Below are 18,855 nucleotides of genomic sequence, written 5' to 3' on the forward strand. Positions count from 1 at the left end.
GGGGCCGGATGCGTTGCATCCGAGAGTGCTAAAGGAGTTGGCGGCTGTGATTGCAGAGCCATTGGCCATTATCTTTGAAAACTCATGGCGATCAGGGGAAGTTCCGGACGACTGGAAAAAGGCTAATGTAGTCCCCATCTTTAAAAAAGGGAAGGAGGAGGATCCTGGGAACTACAGGCCAGTCAGCCTCACCTCAGTCCCCGGAAAAATCATGGAGCAGGTCCTCAAGGAATCAATCCTGAAGCACTTACACGAGAGGAAAGTGATCAGGAACAGTCAGCATGGATTCACCAAGGGAAGGTCATGCCTGACTAATCTAATCGCCTTCTATGATGAGATTACTGGTTCTGTGGATGAAGGGAAAGCAGTGGATGTATTGTTTCTTGACTTTAGCAAAGCTTTTGACACGGTCTCCCACAGTATTCTTGTCAGCAAGTTTAAAGAAGTATGGGCTGGATGAATGCACTATAAGGTGGGTAGAAAGTTGGCTAGATTGTCGGGCTCAACGGGTAGTGATCAGTGGCTCCATGTCTAGATGGCAGCCGGTATCAAGTGGAGTGCCCCAAGGGTCGGTCCTGGGGCCGGTTTTGTTCAATATCTTCATAAATGATAGCAATCTCTCAGCAAATTTGCGGATGATACTAAACTAGGAGGAGTGGTAGATATGATGGCAGGTAGGGATAGGATACAGAGGGACCTAGACAAATTGGAGGATTGGGGCAAAAGAAATCTGATGAGGTTCAACAAGGATAAGTGGAGGGTCCTGCACTTAGGACGGAAGAATCCAATGCACCGCTACAGACTAGGGACCGAATGGTTAGGCAGCAGTTCTGCGGAAAAGGACCTAGGGGTGACAGTGGACGAGAAGCTGGATATGAGTCAACAGTGTGCCCTTGTTGCCAAGAAGGCCAATGGCATTTTGGGATATATAAGTAGGGGCATAGCCAGCAGATCGAGGGACATGATCGTTCCCCTCTGTTCGACATTGGTGAGGCCTCATCTGGAGTACTGTGTCCAGTTTTGGGCCCCGCACTACAAGAAGGATGTGGAAAAATTGGAGAGAGTCCAGCGAAGGGCAACAAAAATGATTAGGGTTCTGGAACACATGACTTATGAGGAGAGGCTGAGGGAACTGGGATTGTTTAGTCTGCAGAAGAGAAGAATGAGGGGGGATTTGATAGCTGCTTTCAGCTGCCTGAGAGGTGGTTCCAAAGAGGATGGTTCTAGACTATTCTCAGTGGTAGAAGATGACAGGACAAGGAGTAATGGTCTCAAGTTGCAGTGGGGGAAGTTTAGGTTGGATATTAGGAAAAACTTTTTCACTAGGAGGGTTGTGAAACCCTGGAATGCGTTACCTAGGGAGGTGGTAGAATCTCCTTCCTTAGAAGTTTTTAAGGTCAGGCTTGACAAAGCCCTGGCTGGGATGATTTAATTGGGGATTGGTCCTGCTTTGAGCAGCGGGTTGGACTAGATGACCTCCTGAGGTCCCTTCCAACCCTGATATATTCTATGATAACAAATGTCTGCAAATGGTGTGGCCCAGTGGGCCTGGAAAGCTGCTATTGCATAACAAAGTTTGAGCACCTCTGTGTTATAGGATGGCTCTGAACTGAGCAATGGTATTGGATAGAAAAGGAGTGATAGGGAGATGGACAGTGGTGAAATTCATGGACCTTGGCCTAGGTCCTGCTATCACCATGTTTAGCGGTTTTGCCATTGACTTGAGCAGGAGCAGGGCCTTGATCTTACTCGAGGACTGAGGAGTGGAAGGCTAGGATGGGAAGTATTAAGATGAGGTCAAAAACCTCTCCAAAGAGCTTGAGTTTGTGCTGCCCGGGCAGTTAGCCTGTTTTTGGAGGCTGGCACAAGTTCTGGCAGGTCATCTGCAGAGGAAAGTTTCTGTTTTTCAGACCTCACATTCTTCACATTCTTGAACTTCAGGAAATTGGAAAAGCAAGCTCCTAGCCTCACTGTGGAATCCTCTCTTGCAGAATATAGAGTGGGATTAACTGTGTTCTTGGGGAGGCGGGGATGAGGGTGTTCTTGTGCCTAGGAACGTGCTCAGAGTCCTTTTTTAGTGCGTGTTGCAGTATGTACTAACATCTGCCACAATTCAGTACTGCAGATTTGACATAACTGTCTTGAATTTATGTAATGCCTCTCCTCCTAAATGTGATACCAGTGCTCTTTACAAATCTGTCTGATCCCATGTGGCCCAATGACACCACCTTTTCGCTGGAATAAACAAACAGTCCAGCTTCCACACACAAGCAAAGCAGTGCATGGTAGATGTACGTGACTTTGATTTGTCCTGATCCAGAGGGATGTTGTACATCTGGGATGACTCCAGTGGGAATTGTGGTTGCTTGAGATCTCTTGGGATAGGCATAGGACCTAGAGCAAATGCAACAGAGTGCTTTGTGCTTGAAATTCTACAAGATCTGCTGTCTTGTAGGTTACCTGAGCTTACTTTCCGCTCCTGGTTTATTTTAGAAGCAGAAAGTTTGCATTACTAGTGGTCTGCTACATTGAAGGCAACTTTTTTAAAGGTAGATTCCTCACTAGGATATTTTACATGAAAATACCTGCACTAGATCAGAAGTGATATCTCCCCTCGAAGTCAGTAGAGTTTAATTCTCAGGAGGACCATGCTTATCCATAAAATTTGCCTCCCTGTCAGTAACTGCTGCTTAAAGTACGTGATTCACCCCCTACGTTGGTTTCTCCTTGTGTTTTGTTTTTTAAGTAAGTGCACAGCTGTTTTTGTATTTTAGATTTATTTAGGACCTTGAGTGTGCCTTTATGCCTGGGGAAGATAAGGAAAAGGTCTATTTCTTATTAGGGGAGTGTGCTCCTACTATAATTACAATAATGACTATAATTTCCAGGGTAGTTTATGACCTCTGGGATTGCCTAGCTCTGTCTTGGCCCACAGACTCCTCCAACCTGATCGCTAATTCCCAGGAAGTGCCATGCACCTTGATCATTACTGCTTAGTCAGGAAGTTATGTGGTGAAAATATTAGATCAGGGAACTGGGAAGCGAGGGGTTTTGGATTCTATTTTCAGCTCTGCCACTGGCTGACTGACTCTGGGTAAGCCGCTTTGCTTCTCTATGCCTCCGTTTCCTCATTTGTAAAATGCTGGTGACAGTACTGTGCTACCTTGCCTGGGCGATGTTGCTTGGTGTTTGTGATGTTCTTTGAGAGCCCCTGACTGGAAGGCATGTTAGAAGCACACGGAATTCAGAATAATTGGTGAGGTGTGGCCTACAATCCTTGCTTGTGCACAACTACCATTGAAATCCATGGGAGTTATGACTAAGGACTGCTCTGTATTTATACTGCATGTGATGTGTTCTTACGTAATTGTAGATCAGTTTACGGGTGGAAAGGGAGGGAGATTGTTTTTTAGAACGCCTTGCTGACGACCAGCCATCCTTCCAGGAGCAGAGAGAGCTCAGCCTTGTGTTCAAGATAATGTTTACCTCCTACTTCTTTTGTTCTTCTACAGCATCTACGAACAGCCAGCGGTTTGAAGAGGCGCACTTCACCTTTGCCCTAACACCTCAGCAAGTTCAACAAATTCTCACCTCTAGGTAAGCAAATGGCTGGCTCTTCAGGATCTGTCTGCCCAATGTGCGTTGCATATGGCTTTTATGCAGGCTTTTCACTTGGCCTCCAGTAGTACTGCCAGGTCAGAGGAGGGGAGTGGGGAGGAAGAATTTGGCAAATGGTTGGGTGGCTGAAACTAACAAAGACAAGGAGGTCAGGTGACATGGGAAAGGGAGCTTCTGTCCCTGAGCACTTTCACTGCAATAACTGGGAATAAAATCCCTGGGCCAGATCCTCAGCTCGTTTAAATTGTCACTGCCTTGACCTCAGTGGTGCTATCCCACTTACAGAAGCTGAAGAGCTGACTCCAAGTTGTTATAATGGGATTGACTTTGTATACGTATCAGAGTTAATGATAACTGGATAAAAACATATAAAACTGGCCTCAAGATCATGTTCGCATTGCCGGTACTCTAGCTGGCTTGCTTTATCCCTTTTAGCATATGAAACAGCTCTGCACTAGCAAGGGAATGGATTGGATGATCTAATAAGTCTCTTCTGATTTATTTACTTCATCTTCTTTCTCGACCATGTGTCTGTTCCCTGTCTTCCATTCAACAATATTTTGCTGTACGCCCGTTTGGGGATTTTGGCTGCTAGAGAGAACAGAGTAACCAAAAGCAGAAAGTAGCTTTTACAACTCATGGGCACTTGTTCTATTAGTACTAAAAGATATATTATTATATCATGGTTAATGAGATGTCTATAATGATGTCACTGTTCTTGTGCCTAGTAAGCAATGCCAGCCATTTAAGCAATCTTTTTCTGTTGCAGAGATATCTTACCAGGTGCCAAATGTGACTACACTGTACAGGTACAATTAAGGTAAGAGTTGGAACAGTTGTATGTCATCTTGATCTGAAAAGTGAATGACCAAAACCCTTTTCTTTGAGCCGCTGTTTTGGCTGTAACATCATAATTTTGAGGAATCAGGCCTTAGCATTCAGTGATTTGGATTTGCATATCTAAGAGCTCGTAAGATTCTGAATTTTTAGGTGCTGTATTGAGACAAAGATCTGGGAAGAGGCAGCTGAGGTCAGATACTAAAGCAAGCAGAATCATTGTGAGAATCCAGGAGACTGAGTGCATGCTATCTGTTTTTCCTCCTTAATGTTCCATGCTGCAGTCGGCTGGCAAAATAGTCATGGACTGCCATGGGAGTTTTGCCTGATGAAGATCCAATCCTGCTGTTTTTAACCAGCTTTTATGTTTCTATAGACCTGATCTGCTCCTTTTTCTTCTTTCCTTTTTTAAACACTTTTAAAAAGTTTTTTTTTCTTTTTAAAGGGTCACTATTAAAAGTGCAGCAGGAAGCAAAACATGTAGCTTACCTTAAAACTTGCAATATTCTGTTCACAACTCCTCCATACTACTTCTAAACTATCTTGCATTTTTGTAAAGTGCCTATTATTTTAAAGGATAAATATCCCAAAGTGCTTCGCAAGCTATACTTTGGGAATTGCGGCAGCCAGCTTTGGGGTGTTGACCCTGCAATAACAAGCTAGTGAGCTACGTCCCTCTGATTAGAGGCTCTCTAACCTCCTTTTTCCTGCTCTGTTTGCTCCATTCTTGTACGTAAACAGTACTGTGAAACATACTGGCCTCTTGCTCTCTGAAATGAGTTAGGGAGAAAGACTCTTGTAAATTTCACCTGTGTGACTGAGACAAGCATTATATGTTGGTGGGTAGAAACCTCACCTGCACTTAACCCGCCAGAGTTGGATTATAATTTTTTTTTTTCCAACCAATCTCAACCAGCATCTCTCTTCATATTTTTAGGGGTACAATATCTTCCATTAGTATTGAGAAAGAAGCCTTTGTACAACTTCTGTGGTGTTTGAATGCTTCTCTTTTGCTACAGAGAGAACTGTTGCCTCTAGTCGGCAAACTTAAATGTGGGATTTAGAAATGAGAATTATATCATAGAAGCCCCATGTGGGCCCAACTTTCTCAGACATGCCTCAGCATGAAAACTTCCCCTGCCTCAGTGCAAGAGAGAGAAGTCTAACCCCTATTTTATCCTTCTCTTTGTCTGGCCTGCAGAGACTGCAGTGGAATAAGTTAGAAAACAATAGGCACAGATTCTGGCCTGGTAGTCGCAAGGATCTGCATCGGTGTGACACACCAGGGCTTGTCCTAACAAAAAGCAGACCAGTGTCATATTTGGCTCAAGACTGTATGGCAATTCTCTGGTTTCAGCGTGGGGTGTGGTCTCTCTTTGTCAGTGCAGCCTAATTTGAAACAAAATAAAATGCATGATGATGTGATTAAATGGGATTAGAATTTGAATGCGATCCCATTCTGGGTTTCTCTTGCTGACATTTTTATGCCTGCTGAAGCCAATTGTAAGATATTAAGTGGTGGTAGATGAGCACTGAAAGAAAGGGCAGGGCTACACTGGGAATTTACATCAGCATAGCTATGTCTCTTGGGGGTTTGAAAAATACACACCCCTGAGAGCAGGGCTTTGGACTAGATGACCTCCTGAGGTCCCTTCCAACCCTGATATTCTATGATTCTATGATTATGCCGACCTAACCTCCAGTGTAGACATTGCTAGGTCGATGGAAGAATTCTTCATCAGCCTAGCTCCTTCCTCTCCGGAAGGTGGATTACCCACGCTGACAGGAGAACCTCTCCCATTGGCATAGGTAGTGTCTACACTGCAGCGGTTTAAGTGTAGACACACCCTAAGTAATAACTAAGCTCTCCTCCTGCTGCAAGATTTACATTCAGATAAATGTAATTCCATTTTAGTTCCTCAGATGGTTGTAAGTTATTTTTAAATGACTTTAAATTTCTGTAGCTCCTTTCACCGGGTAATTTATAGATGCTGCACCACTGAAGAGCGCTCCTCTCTGGGATGGAGGGCAGCAACCATATGGCACCAAGCATGCTTCGTAACAGCTGGTTGTGTGGGAATTTTAACTGTGAGAACAAGGCAAATTCAACCTTCACTCTTACTAAAGTAGCAGATAGGGCATCCGTTTTTAAGGCCTCATCTAAAATATTCCCACATGGAATGGGGCTCAGTTTATCTGCCGTGGAAGGCTGACAGGCTTAAGACAACATGGCTTGACTTTGAACTTGTCGTTCTGGGGAGTTTAGGTTTTTCAGACCAGATCACTGATGACCTCCGCCTGGGACATGCGTGATGTACACTAGTAATTGGTTTTAGTTGCTGTCATCTATGGAACTTGCATTTGGAACCAATAGAGTTTCTGTGTGGAGTGTGTAGAATACATTTGTTGTACATGTGACATTTTTGTGTACTCACATGTATTCCAGGCGTTGATATGTTTGGCTTGAAAAATGTTCTCTCTCTAAAGAAAAGTTTTAGCTGCCATTCTGTGTGAATGTCACCACTCATTTGCCAGTTTCTCCCTCCCGCTTCTTAGGTTTTGCTTGTGTGAAACCAGCTGTCCCCAAGAAGATTATTTCCCTCCTAATTTATTTGTCAAGGTCAATGGAAAACTCTGCCCTCTGCCTGTGAGTAAACCTCATTCCTTGCTTATATGGGAGACAGGGGGCCAAATTCTGCCCTGAAGTATGCAACCACAACTCCCGCTAAGCTTTGTGGGAGCTATACCTATATATCAGGGATTCAAAGTTGGCTCTAAGAACTGAATGGTGCTATTAGAATGTCCTAGTGATCTTGTTACATGCTGGTGAACTGGTTTGGAAGGAATAACTTACCCAAACTTTTGCCTGTTCCTTTAATTGAACACTAAGCTACTTGGTTATAACTTGTACTGTGAAGCAGAAGTGCCAGAATAGCATAAGAGAAGCTGATCCTGCAATAATTCAACCTGACTCAAAATGAGAATTAACAAAGTTCTCACTTGAGAACCTGTACTGCTTGTGAGATTTCTGGCCTAGTTCAATAGATCCAAGTGGAGATGATAAGCACTGGGGCCAGGATTTTCAGAGCGGGAGGCTGGGTCGTTGTTTAGGCTGCCATCTTTAGATGTCTTAAATGGGTCTGATTTTCAGAAAGCACTGAACCACTCACTTTCTGAATATCAGGCTCCGTTAGGGAGTTTCAGGTTTGTCCTGTGAAACCTTTGGATGTTCCTCTGAACTGAGCATTTCTGAGGCTAGTCTGTCACAACTTAATATCCCAGTTTGGTGAGCTCCATTAATATTATGGCTTGGAAGTGGCCTCTTCATAATTCAGGTTGAGTCCCTAGAAAGCTTTATTTTAGTACTATTATTCTGGGCTTGGAAAACTCCTTTGGCCTGGAAGTTGCCAGATTCCCCCCGCTGCAGTTGTGAAGGTTCAGGTTCAAAGCCCTCTTGATGATGCAGAATAGGGGAATTCTGGAAATGGAATTTGGTTTTATTTTTTCCTCTTAAAAAAAAAAAAAAAAAAAAAAGGGAGAACCAAAAGCTAGGAAATTACATACAAAAAGCTCCGTAAAAAGATTATTTCAGTTTCAAAACCAAGCATTTGAAAGGAATGAAATGCTGCCTTTACAGTCACCTGTGCAACCTCAGTTATGTCCCGTGTGTGAATGTATTATGATAGTTATTGCTTATTGCCTTACTTCTTTTTTTTCCCCCACAGGACCCCTACCTCATTCAGTGCACAGAACAGACACACAATTGTGGCAGAATTAAGGTTATGAGGGCAACCATAACTCTGGCATTTTCTAACCTTTGAGTGCTTGACTTTGTAACTAAATGACATTCTTTTAATGCAGTTTTTTGTATGTAATAGAGAATAGAAGGTCTCTGGCCTGAAGAGTGTAGAATCTGAACAAGGCACGATACTCTCATTCACATAAAGGGTCTGTAGCTGCTTTAATATGTCCTACGTGACTAAGCTGGAATGGGAAGCAGTGAATTTTCATTAATTTGCATTATATTGTGGTCCATTTTCTCACCAGTGCTGGAGGTTTTACTTGTGTCTCTGTAGTGCTGTGCTCCCAAGCCCACGAATGTCCTCGTGAGAGAGAGACATGGAAAGAGCAATTCTTACCCCCTCTTTAAGGCTTTTTACATTTAACACATTGAAACTGGGACAAGTAACCCATGTATCTTCCTGAGGCAGACATTGACAGGGAAACATTGCCCCAGTCTTTTTGAAGACCCTGTCTTAGTGATTCCTGTTCCATTGGGTACTATCTGCCTCTTAAATCTTATAGCATGGGTATAGCATGTGTAGTCTGAATTGCATCTTCAGCTTCCTAAGCCGAGACAAGAAAACCCTCTTTTTTGTCCAAAATAAATAACCTTACAGAAAGCCCGCAAGAAAGCTGCAGCCAGAACTGTTTGGTTAAACGAAAACACTTTGTGCACGTCAGTGTTGGAGGAGGGCTTGGAGTTGGTTGTGAAATTAAAACGGATCATAGAATATGAAACTAGCTCCAATTCCATGTTGTATTAGCTGAGGTTAAAATTCCCTTGTGTTGCTGCCAGGGTTTTGATTGTTCAGATGTTGTGCTGATGGGGAGGGGGACCTCAGGATAAAGCCAGCTATAAAAGAGTAGGGTTTGCAGTATGTCATACAGGGCATTGACCCTCTAAGGAAACTTGGTTGATCTCAAATAGCTTCCTTGCCTTTGCAGGGCTATCTGCCGCCCACTAAAAATGGTGTGGAGCCAAAACGACCGAGCCGTCCCATCAACATCACTCCTTTGGTGCGGCTTTCGGCAACTGTTCCCAATACGATCATTGTGAACTGGTCCTCCGAGTTCGGCAGAGTAAGTGACGTCAGGCACAGCAGGTGCTGAGCCTTTTTAAGCCAAAGGATTTTTCCCGGGCAAGTAGATATTGTAATGAACCTGTGGCCTCCTAGGTCTTCATAATTGTCATTGTGCTGCACACCATAGCAACTCAGACCTGCATGGTGACTTCAGGGAGAGAGTGCTGGACCTCCTGCTCTGAAAGCATGGACTCCTACTACTTGAGCTAAGAGAGAATCTCCATTAGCTATTAATAGCAGAAGGCTTATGAGACACAGATCAGCAAGTCTGATTACATCCAATATAGGCTGGTAGCGTGGCACTTGACAAATGTGGGAATTTTGGTAGTATATGTATTATCGCTGTGGATGTATCAGTTTCCCCTCTGGTCTTTGCATTGATATACACTGAGTGTAAAGGGAGGGGATGGAGGTGTCTGACTCACACAGCAGCCTGCTTGGAGACCATTGTCATTGACAAACTGAATAAAGTCTACACATGTGAACAAAGGATCCTTAGAGACAATGCAAATCCCAATGGCCAGGACAATCTCATCTTCTTCTCGGCTGTTGGTTACGAGGAGATTTCCCTCTACCTCTCCGCAGGGAAGCAGAGCAAAGGCCCTAAGCTGGGGAACAAAGTGGAAAGGTGTCAGGGGACTGGGGTAAGAGCAGAGGTAGGGTTCTGACCTGGTGCAGCTAGGTTGATCTAATTTTTAAGTGTCGACCAGGCCTGAGAGAGAGAGAGAGGGTCAGTCAGTCAGGATGGATTCTACAGGAGCTTGGCTGGGTGAAGTCCTGGCATTGGCCAGTCTGAACTTTTGCTTCTCTGCCAACCTCAGGACTTTCCGATTCTGTAGGCCAGGTGACTAATAAACTGTTACCTTGTTTTGAAAAGGCTTCCTGGTGTCACTGCAATAACGTCCTGAGAGCGTGGCACCCTGAAGGGGTAGCACAAGTCTCCCACAAGAGTCTGGCTTGGCTGGACTAGCTGCAGGGAGCCCCCGAGAGACACAGGAAGTGCAGGCACCCAAAGACCCAGTTTTGGAATCATGGAAACCTCAGGCCTGCCCCTGTAAAATTGTGGATCCTTGGAATCTGGCACGCTAAAGGGGTCACACACAAGAGACTGGTTACAGGCTGGGGCATAGGCCAGACGCTTGATCCATGACAGCTGGTGGGAGAAGCGCAGATTCTGAATGGAACAGGAGTATTTTGCAATAAGTGAAGCTCAGCAGTAAAAACAAGGTTAATCAAAGAAAATGGCAGAAAATAGCGTATAACCACCTTCCTAAGAAGAACATCACAGAGCTGTGCAGGGAGAGAGAGAGGTAAGCACTGGGAAGTTAAACAAGGCACAGCTGATTGCGGGGCTGGGCGGGATGAGGAGGCCAGGAGCAGAGGTCCAGACCTAGGCAGGATTCTGAGAGAGTCCAAGGATGGCAGAGGCGGTAGCCACAGCTTCTGCAGCAGCAGCTGGACATCTGCAGGGCTCAGTTCCCCAGCTCTGGAGCTGGAGTGGCAGAAGCTAGAGCTGGATGCAAAAAGGCTCTGGATGGAGGAATTGAGGCTGGAGATCAAGGTCTGGCTACTAGAGGATCGTGAAACGGGATGTGGAAAAGCAGTTGAATGAAAGACAAAAGGGAACAGTAAGTGGGGGGAGACTGGAGGATGCCTCCCCTGCAGGGGGCAGAGGTGCTAAATTATTGGTCCCATTCCAGGAAGGGAGGGGAAGAGATGTCTAACCTCCCCACCTTTGGGAAAGTTTGTGAGTTGAACCAAATTCCCCTGCAGACTGGCTGCGTAGTGTCACTCCCTTACTGGGTCCCCAAACCACTGAGGCACATACTCAAGTGGACTGGACTGATGCTGGGAACTATGAACCGTTCAAGAGAGCCTTATTGCGTATGTTTGACTTCGCACCTGAGGCCTATGAGAAAAGGTTTTGGGGTGTACAAAAGAACAAGCGGGTGATGTACATGGAGGTTGGCACCTTGCTAGGCAGTTGTTCCCACAGTGGGGCAAAGGGGCCAGTGTCCCCACTCTGGAATCTTTGTATGACTTGAGGAGTTTAGAGCACTTGTGTGAAATGTGTCCCCTGGAGCTTTAAGTGTGGTTAGTGGATTGAACACCTAGAATTCACATAGTGCGGGCCAGTTGGCAGATCAGTTTGTAGACAATAGGCCCAGCCACCAAAGGGGAGTGGCCTAAAGCGTGGATCCCCTTGTGGAGGCTCCCCAAACGTTGGATTTGGATAAACCCAAAATGGCATGGTGGAAGGACAGCTGATCCCATAGACCCCTGCTGAGGGACCCCAAAGACCTGAGGTACAACTCCTGAAAGGGAGCCAGGCCTCCCCCTGCAGGGCTAGTGTGGGAGCACACAAGAATTTTTCATTGAAAGGGCCTGTTTTGGTGTGGGTCTGTATAGACATTAAGGAAGGTGTTATACAGGTACAAAGCGTCACTAGTAACTGTTAAAAATCCCTTTTTTAACAGAACTGTACAGTTATGCCAGGCTTCGCAAACGGAGACGAGCCCTCTTTATAGTTTGCTTTGTAGGCTAGAAGGCCTAACATCAGTCTTTCTGTCAACAGAACTACTCTCTGTCAGTTTACCTGGTGAAACAGCTGACTTCAGTCACACTGCTACAGAAGCTGAGAGCCAAGGGCATTCGGAACCCAGACCACTCCCGGGCCCTGAGTGAGTAGCTGCTGCTTTACGTTTTTCAACCATTTGTTACATGATCTCTAGCTGAATAGGTCTGAATCCTGCTACAGCAAACTAGTCAAGCACAAATTCCCATAAGCCCTCTTTCAAACACATATACACGCAAGGTTACACATGCAAGCAGTCCCATTTTTATGAAAAGCATGCACTGCAGTTGAAAACAAAGATACCTGAGTTGTGAGTGGAGAGAAGGGGGCTAAACTGCCTGGCTGCTGGGAATGTCATGGGAGGAGCTCCACGTAAAAATTCACAAGGCCACTCTTCTCCTTGAAACCCCTCTGTGCTGTGATGTCTATCCAACACTTAAGAATGGTTAGTCAACTGGTGTGCTGTGCTTGCTGCTTAGTACACTAATCATATGCTGGCTCACCGGTAGCATGGTCCCTTTGTCTATCATTTCCACCTGTTTCCTCTTAAAGGTAGGTTGTAAGATCTTTTTTGTTCTATGCCCAAGGGAGCCCTGATTGGGGCCTCTAGGGTCTAATATAATAGAAATATCATGTTTGCTACCATAAACACTTCCTAGAAAGATAACTTCATATTATAAGATATATAATCTTAAAAATATCACTAACACTTTTGATAGACCTGAGAAACTTTTTTCCTTTCAGTCAAAGAAAAATTAACAGCTGATCCCGACAGCGAGATAGCGACAACGAGCTTACGGGTTTCTCTCATGTGTCCGGTGGGTTCTATACGAGTTCTCTATGCTTCAACATCCACCTTGTGTTTGCCTAAAAATGTCGTGTGGTAACACCAATACTAATGCTGCTGTTCCGGTTTTATAAAAGGTTCTCTTCCTTGGGAGTCTTTTATGAAAACAGCTCCTTTTCCCCATGCGTAAAAGTTCGCTGGAAATGTTGATCCAAACTTTTCAGCATAGACACCCGTATGTATATAGTATTTTCTGGGGATAGCCTAAAATGGGTGATACTGACTAAGGCTGTGTAAAGTTTTCCACTTTGTATGTAGGTGTGGGGTGGGAGGTCCAAGGAGGTTCAGCTTTCCCATCCATGGTGAAGCCTTAGTTGATGCTATATTACATACCCCTCCTGGCATAAGTTTGGCTCTCTGGGCACGTTCAGTGAAAGGGCCAGAATAGGGAAAAAATTGAATCTGTCAGTTTCTCACGGTGCCCCTTGAAAGTGCTTTGTATCAAACCATGTTAATTTCTCCTTTCTCCGTCTTCCAGCTCGGTAAGATGAGGCTAATAGTGCCCTGCCGAGCCATTACCTGCACCCACCTCCAGTGCTTTGACGCTGCGCTCTACCTTCAGATGAACGAGAAGAAACCTACATGGACCTGTCCTGTGTGTGATAAGAAAGCCCCCTATGACAGCCTGATCATTGATGGGTAAGCTGAGTAGGTTTCTGGGTCCAAGCCCCAGCCTGGAAACTATTTGTAGTTTAATGTTGGTGTGTACAGACAGTCCCTGCCTTGAACAACCTAGTCTAACATTCCCACTCATTCCACACAGACCAGTCTGACTCTTGGTCAGTACTGGCCTGAGCTGGATTTGAACCCAGGACTTTGAAATGTAATTCTCTGTATTTCATTTACTAGTCCCCTGAGCGCCATCCAACCCCCTCATGTCTGTAACATCAACACCCAAGTGTTCAGGGCCAGGCGGGCTTCCTTGGAGCTGCGGGTCTTTTCATTGATGGCTTTTTTCAGCTTATGCTCTTGCTCATCTGCGTGACAGGTTGTTCATGGAAATCCTCAACTCGTGCACGGACTGCGATGAGATCCAGTTCATGGAAGATGGCTCCTGGTGTCCCATGAAGCCCAAGAAAGAAAACCAGGAGGTGTGCCCGACGTCTACGTACAATGGGATTGAGGGTACGGGAGCTACGGGCACCATCTCTTTAAAAATGTCTTGCTTTTCCATAGCACCTTTCTCTGGAAGGGTCCAAAAGCATTTCAGATACTTGAAATACAATCCGTATATAGGGATCGCTGCACCACTGAAGTGCAGCCAAGAAACACAGCAAGTGTTTAACAATGCACAGCAGTGCTACATAATAGCTTACAATGGGAAAGGAAGAAGAATCCCATGTCCAGTTGAAACGGCAGAGGGTAATTCTAGGTAGGCCGAATGCAAGTACTAGAGCTGAAATTTAGTTAGGACGCCAGTGTTAATACCCTGTCTGTTATAAAAAGGGATGATGCTTTTATTATGAGGCTTAATTAATATTTGCAAAATGCTTTGAGATCCTCAGATGGAAGATGCTGTAGAAGTGCAAAGCTTCTTTGTGGGGCAGTGCTTTGCCTTCAGCTACCTTGGCCAACTGCAGCTTCTTGCTTCCCCTTTCTCTGCAGCCAGCTCCCTTTATGCCGTGGGCTCCGATGGAAAGCACTCCTTGGAGAGCAAAAAGAAAGTGGAGGTCATCGACCTCACGCTGGACAGCTCATCAGATGAGGAGGAGCCTCCTGTCAAGAAACAGTGCCCTGTCTCCACTGTGGCTATCCCGTCGGCCGTAGGGCCCAAGGGGTAGGAAACGTCCTATAAACCCTTTCTGGGTTTTCGTCTTTGCCTTCTTTCCTGTATGCTGCAGACGTCACAGTAACAAGGAGAGGCAGCTTGTCCCATAGATAGGAAATGTATTGGACCAGGCCAGTGGTCTCCGTAGTTCTGTCTACTGTCTCTGGAAGTCCATACAGGATGCTTAGGGAAGGCAAACTCTCCACTCTCACAGTAATACACATTGCCAGTTGTATTGATGCCATAGTATAAGGGGGTAGGAGGTACATCTCGGCTTTACCCTGGGCCATGATCAGAGCGTTTCCTGAAGCAAGGGGATTGATAGCCTGTGTCACTTTTGTAGATGCTGTTTTCACTCATGTGTCTCCTTCTTTTTTAATTCACAAAGTGTGATGTTTCACTAACTCGGTGTAGCCCTCATTATATTTGAGTTTCACAATCGCTTCATGTTGAACTGGTGCCCACTCAGATATAGCCGTGTGTTTGGGGAATTGTACTGATTTCAGAGGCCTGGAATATGTAGTATGTGCATGACAACTCTGGTGGTTTTTTTTGCTGATTTGACTAATGGACAAAAATGCAGGAGTTGGTATCAACTTTTGTGCATAGAATTTCTGTGTAGAGCAGGAAAGACCATGCTTTTCCCTTGTCTGTGTTCCAAATGTTAGACACCATTTAAGAGAGAAATTAATTTGGGCATTGTCCTCTCTCCATGGCACACGTGTTGTGCCCCCTCCTTGGTCAGTCCTTTGTGCCCCTGGGAGTGCATGCCTCAGACTTTGGGAAACACTGTCTGATGGGATTGTGGCTTATATTGCTTCTTCAACAGCAGCATGATGAAGGGGCCTTTGTGCATGTCACTTAGAGTACGTCTACACTGGTATAAACAAATAAATATAATTTCCCACGGCAGCGAGTCTCAGAGCTCGGGTCAACTGACTGCGGATGGTGCTATGGGACTGCAAACAGCAGTGTAGCCGTTCCTGTACGAGCTGGAGCCCAGGCTCTGAGACCTACCGCCCCTTGCTGGGTGACAGACCTGGGCCCCACCTGAGCAGGAACATCTGCACTGCTGTATTTAATCTGATGGCACGAACCCCGCAAGTCTGAGTCAGTTGACCCAGGCTCTAAGATGTGCGGCGGCGGTGGTGGTGGTGATTATTATTTTTGCAGTGTAGATGTACCTGTAGTTTCTCTGACCCAGATCCACAAAGGTATTGAAATCAGTGGAAGATCCTTTGCAGATCTGGGCCTCAGTTTCTCCATCATTAAAACAGGGAGAATGATACTGACCTTCTATGAGATCTGCTGACAACAAGCGATGGATAAGAGCAGGGTGATGGGATCCTCCTCTGTGTAATGGGGATAAATAACACTTCCCGACCTCACAGGGGAGTTGGGAGGATAAACACTAAAGGTTGTGAGCGCTCAGGTAGTGCCATAACGAGGGGCTATATAAGTACCTTTGATCCAAGTCACATTTTTTTTTTTTTAGTGATTTTTATTTTAGCAGTGTATCTTTAAACAGGTGATCTCGTGTTCTTTCTCTTCCTAGTAGTAATATCTGGCTTTTATATAGCTCTTTCCATCCATAGACTTCAGAACATGCTTTCCACTAGAGGTCAGTAGTGTTATCCCCATTTTACAGATGGGGAAACAGAGGCACAGACTGGGGAAGTGATTTGCCCAAGGTCACCCAGCAGGCCAGTGACAGAGCTGGGTATAGAACCCTGGTCTCCTGAGTCCCAGTCCAGTGCTCTGCCCACTGCATGACACTGGCTTCCCTATATGCACAAGCTGAGGGCATAGGTGGGACAGCCGATAACGGTTCTGGGATGGAGGCACTGCACAAGAGTGCAGCTAGTCACTGATAAACTCTGAAGCTGAGGCCTAATGGGGCTGGGTGTTCAAGACAGATGGTGACGCTGCGTCTGTGTCTCATTTCCCGTGGTGGGGTGGGGCCTGCTGCTTGGTGTCCAGTATTGTCTCTCGGGGTTTCTTCCTGGTGCTTCACTGTCCCTGACTTTAAGGGCAGGCTGCTGGTGTGTTTCACACCCAGAGTTATGGTTGCTTTGCTCTGCCTTATTGGGTTTCTGTTCCATATCAGGGTGTTAAATGTTGATCACCAGCCATCCTCTGTGCTTCGAAGTCCTCCCATGGCAGCTATCGGCAGCGACTATCTCTCCAGCCTCCCAATCCCTGAATACCATCCTTCCTACCAGGTGCCATCAGAGATTCAAGGTAAGGAGAGCAGCGCTTTCCAAATCACCTATTCGGGCAACTGTACCAGTTTACCAGACCAAGACCTCGGCTGTAGCAACCAGCGCCCATGGCCTCCAAATCAGTTATGTGTGATCTAACCCACAAAGGTACTTGGGCTGCTCTTTCGCCCAGCCTTGCAAGGCTTGGAGCAGCCTCATGACTGCTGCCGATCAGAGCACATATAGTTGAATGGCAGAGTTCTCTTAGACAGGAAGCAGGAGCCTGAAGTACCAGCCCTGGTGCGAGATTTCTGCAGACCTGCAGGTGAGCGCCTTAGTGAGGCAGAATAATTGAAAACTGATGATTAGTAACAGAGGATAGAGAAGACTTAGCCATTAGCTGGCCTAGTGGCTAATGCTTTTCATGACCAGAGACTTCCATTCCTGGTCTTGCTCCTGTGGCTGCCATAAGGGGAAATGGAGGCAGCCAGCTCCACCCTGGAAGAGTCGAGAGACTTGTGTCATTCAGTTGTAACCTCCTCAGGCCTGATCTAAGATTGCAAGGCAATAGTTCACTGATCTAGAAAACAGCTTCCTGTCATCTGAGTCTCTCCAAGTTGTTCACAAAAATCACTTGCCATTCTCCACTTAAGGAGACCTTAAAATTCCAGCTTTACAGATGGGGACAGAGAGAGGTGAGAGAGAGAGAAAGTGACTTGCCCTGAGGTCGCACAGCAAGTCAGTGGCAGAGACAGGATGAGCAGTGTTCTAATTTCCAGTCCCACGCATAGACCACTGAGCACACTCCCTCTCCTCCTCCTTGGCTGGTGGAACACTTGCACGGTAACAGGCTGATGGCCTGTTAGGAAGCTTTGATAAACTAGCTGGTTCCTAGCTGTCTGGCATCAGCACACAGGGCATGGGTGTCCATTTCGGGTTGTACAAAAAGTTTAATTTCATTCTGCCGGAATCGGAGGAGGGATTTGAACCCCCGTCCCCTCCCTCCTGCGTGAGGCCTAGAGAGTCTCTCTCTCTCTGGCCCAATGAATATTTAACGGTTTATGCAAACTGGAACAGTTGCAACAGAAAAGACTGAGGGCAGCCCACCCAGAGTAGCCTGTAGCCTAGTGGGTGAGGTGCTCACCAGGGAGGGGGTCAATCTGCGGTCAGGTCCCTGCTCCAGAGGAGTGATTCTGTCTCCCCCATCCCAGGCAAGTTTCAGGTTGACCGAAACTGTATTTTTTGACAAAACCCCAAAAACCTCTTTGCCCAGCTCTAGCCCTGAGCTTTGTGACGCTGAGGACCTCGGGTGCATTTTTCTTTCAAAATGCACCCAACACCAGCATCTGGGCCATTCTGCTTTGGGACATTGCCTCCCTAAATTTCACCTGTAGCTTCTGTTTGTAGACATGCTTTGCACTCCCCCATCCTCAGCTGCTCGGTAGCGTTGCTGAGTGCTGTTAAACAGCTGCTGCGTTCCACCCCCAAGATGGCTGCACTTCAGCCGTGCATGATGTTAAGGATTCTTATTTAAAGTGAATCCTATAGATAGTTGGCAAATGTGCTCGTAAATTTTGCCCAGTGATGCTGGGACTCGCACCCAATTTAAGGTTCCCTAACGCTGTGTGAGAATCTGGCCCCCGATGCATTTCAACACCAAGGCTACATGATCGGTTACAGATGGCTTTGTAGCCCACTGGGGAGCGTGCACCAGAGGTCCCCCCTCTGCCAGTCTACAGAGGATACTAGTTGTGACAACTGCAGCTACAGAGCCGTGGCTCGGTAGCTCAAGCTGTAGCAGCTTATGCTTTTAGCTCTGGAAGTCCCCACTTCTCTCCCTGGTGTTGGCCAAGAAGGCAGCCATCACAGTCCGTTACTGACCTACAGTATTTAGGTGGATCCGGATGTAACCGTCTCTAAAGAATCAATTAGATCCCATCCCATTCGTTGACTCTTAAAATCTAGCACAAATTGGCTCCCTCCCCCTCTCCCATAAATTTATTTACCATTAAGATATTTTCCCCTTTTATTTTTCTAGGTCTGGATTTGTTTACCTTCCTCCAAAGTGAAAATCAGGTAAGGTTGTGTGGGGGGCTCTCTCCTCTCTCTCTCTCTCTCTCTTTTTTTTCCCCCTCTCCTCCCTG

At 46.0% G+C, this 18,855-nt stretch overlaps 1 protein-coding gene across 6 annotated transcripts in view; it reads left to right on the top strand.

Annotated features, from left to right (window-relative positions):
* PIAS3 (protein inhibitor of activated STAT 3) overlaps positions 1–18,855 on the top strand; it is a 41,892-nt gene that overhangs the window by 18,619 nt on the left and 4,418 nt on the right. For 3 of the 6 annotated variants that reach the window (XM_043535443.1, XM_043535442.1, XM_007064578.4), the window contains exons 3-13: positions 3,513–3,597; positions 4,388–4,438; positions 7,012–7,102; positions 9,184–9,318; positions 11,896–12,001; positions 12,640–12,713; positions 13,221–13,381; positions 13,731–13,867; positions 14,348–14,519; positions 16,618–16,751; positions 18,750–18,787. In XM_043535443.1, the coding sequence (XP_043391378.1) occupies positions 3,513–3,597; positions 4,388–4,438; positions 7,012–7,102; positions 9,184–9,318; positions 11,896–12,001; positions 12,640–12,713; positions 13,221–13,381; positions 13,731–13,867; positions 14,348–14,519; positions 16,618–16,751; positions 18,750–18,787 (1,184 nt within the window). Of the gene's footprint in view, positions 1–3,512; positions 3,598–4,387; positions 4,439–7,011; positions 7,103–8,180; positions 8,235–9,183; positions 9,319–11,895; positions 12,002–12,639; positions 12,714–13,220; positions 13,382–13,730; positions 13,868–14,347; positions 14,520–16,617; positions 16,752–18,749; positions 18,788–18,855 lie in introns of all 6 variants that reach the window. The other 3 variants (XM_037882765.2, XM_037882772.2, XM_043535444.1) reach the window with 3 other exon arrangements.

This window comes from Chelonia mydas, chromosome 24, assembly GCF_015237465.2.
Source record: "Chelonia mydas isolate rCheMyd1 chromosome 24, rCheMyd1.pri.v2, whole genome shotgun sequence".
Classification (NCBI taxonomy): Eukaryota; Metazoa; Chordata; order Testudines; family Cheloniidae; genus Chelonia; species Chelonia mydas.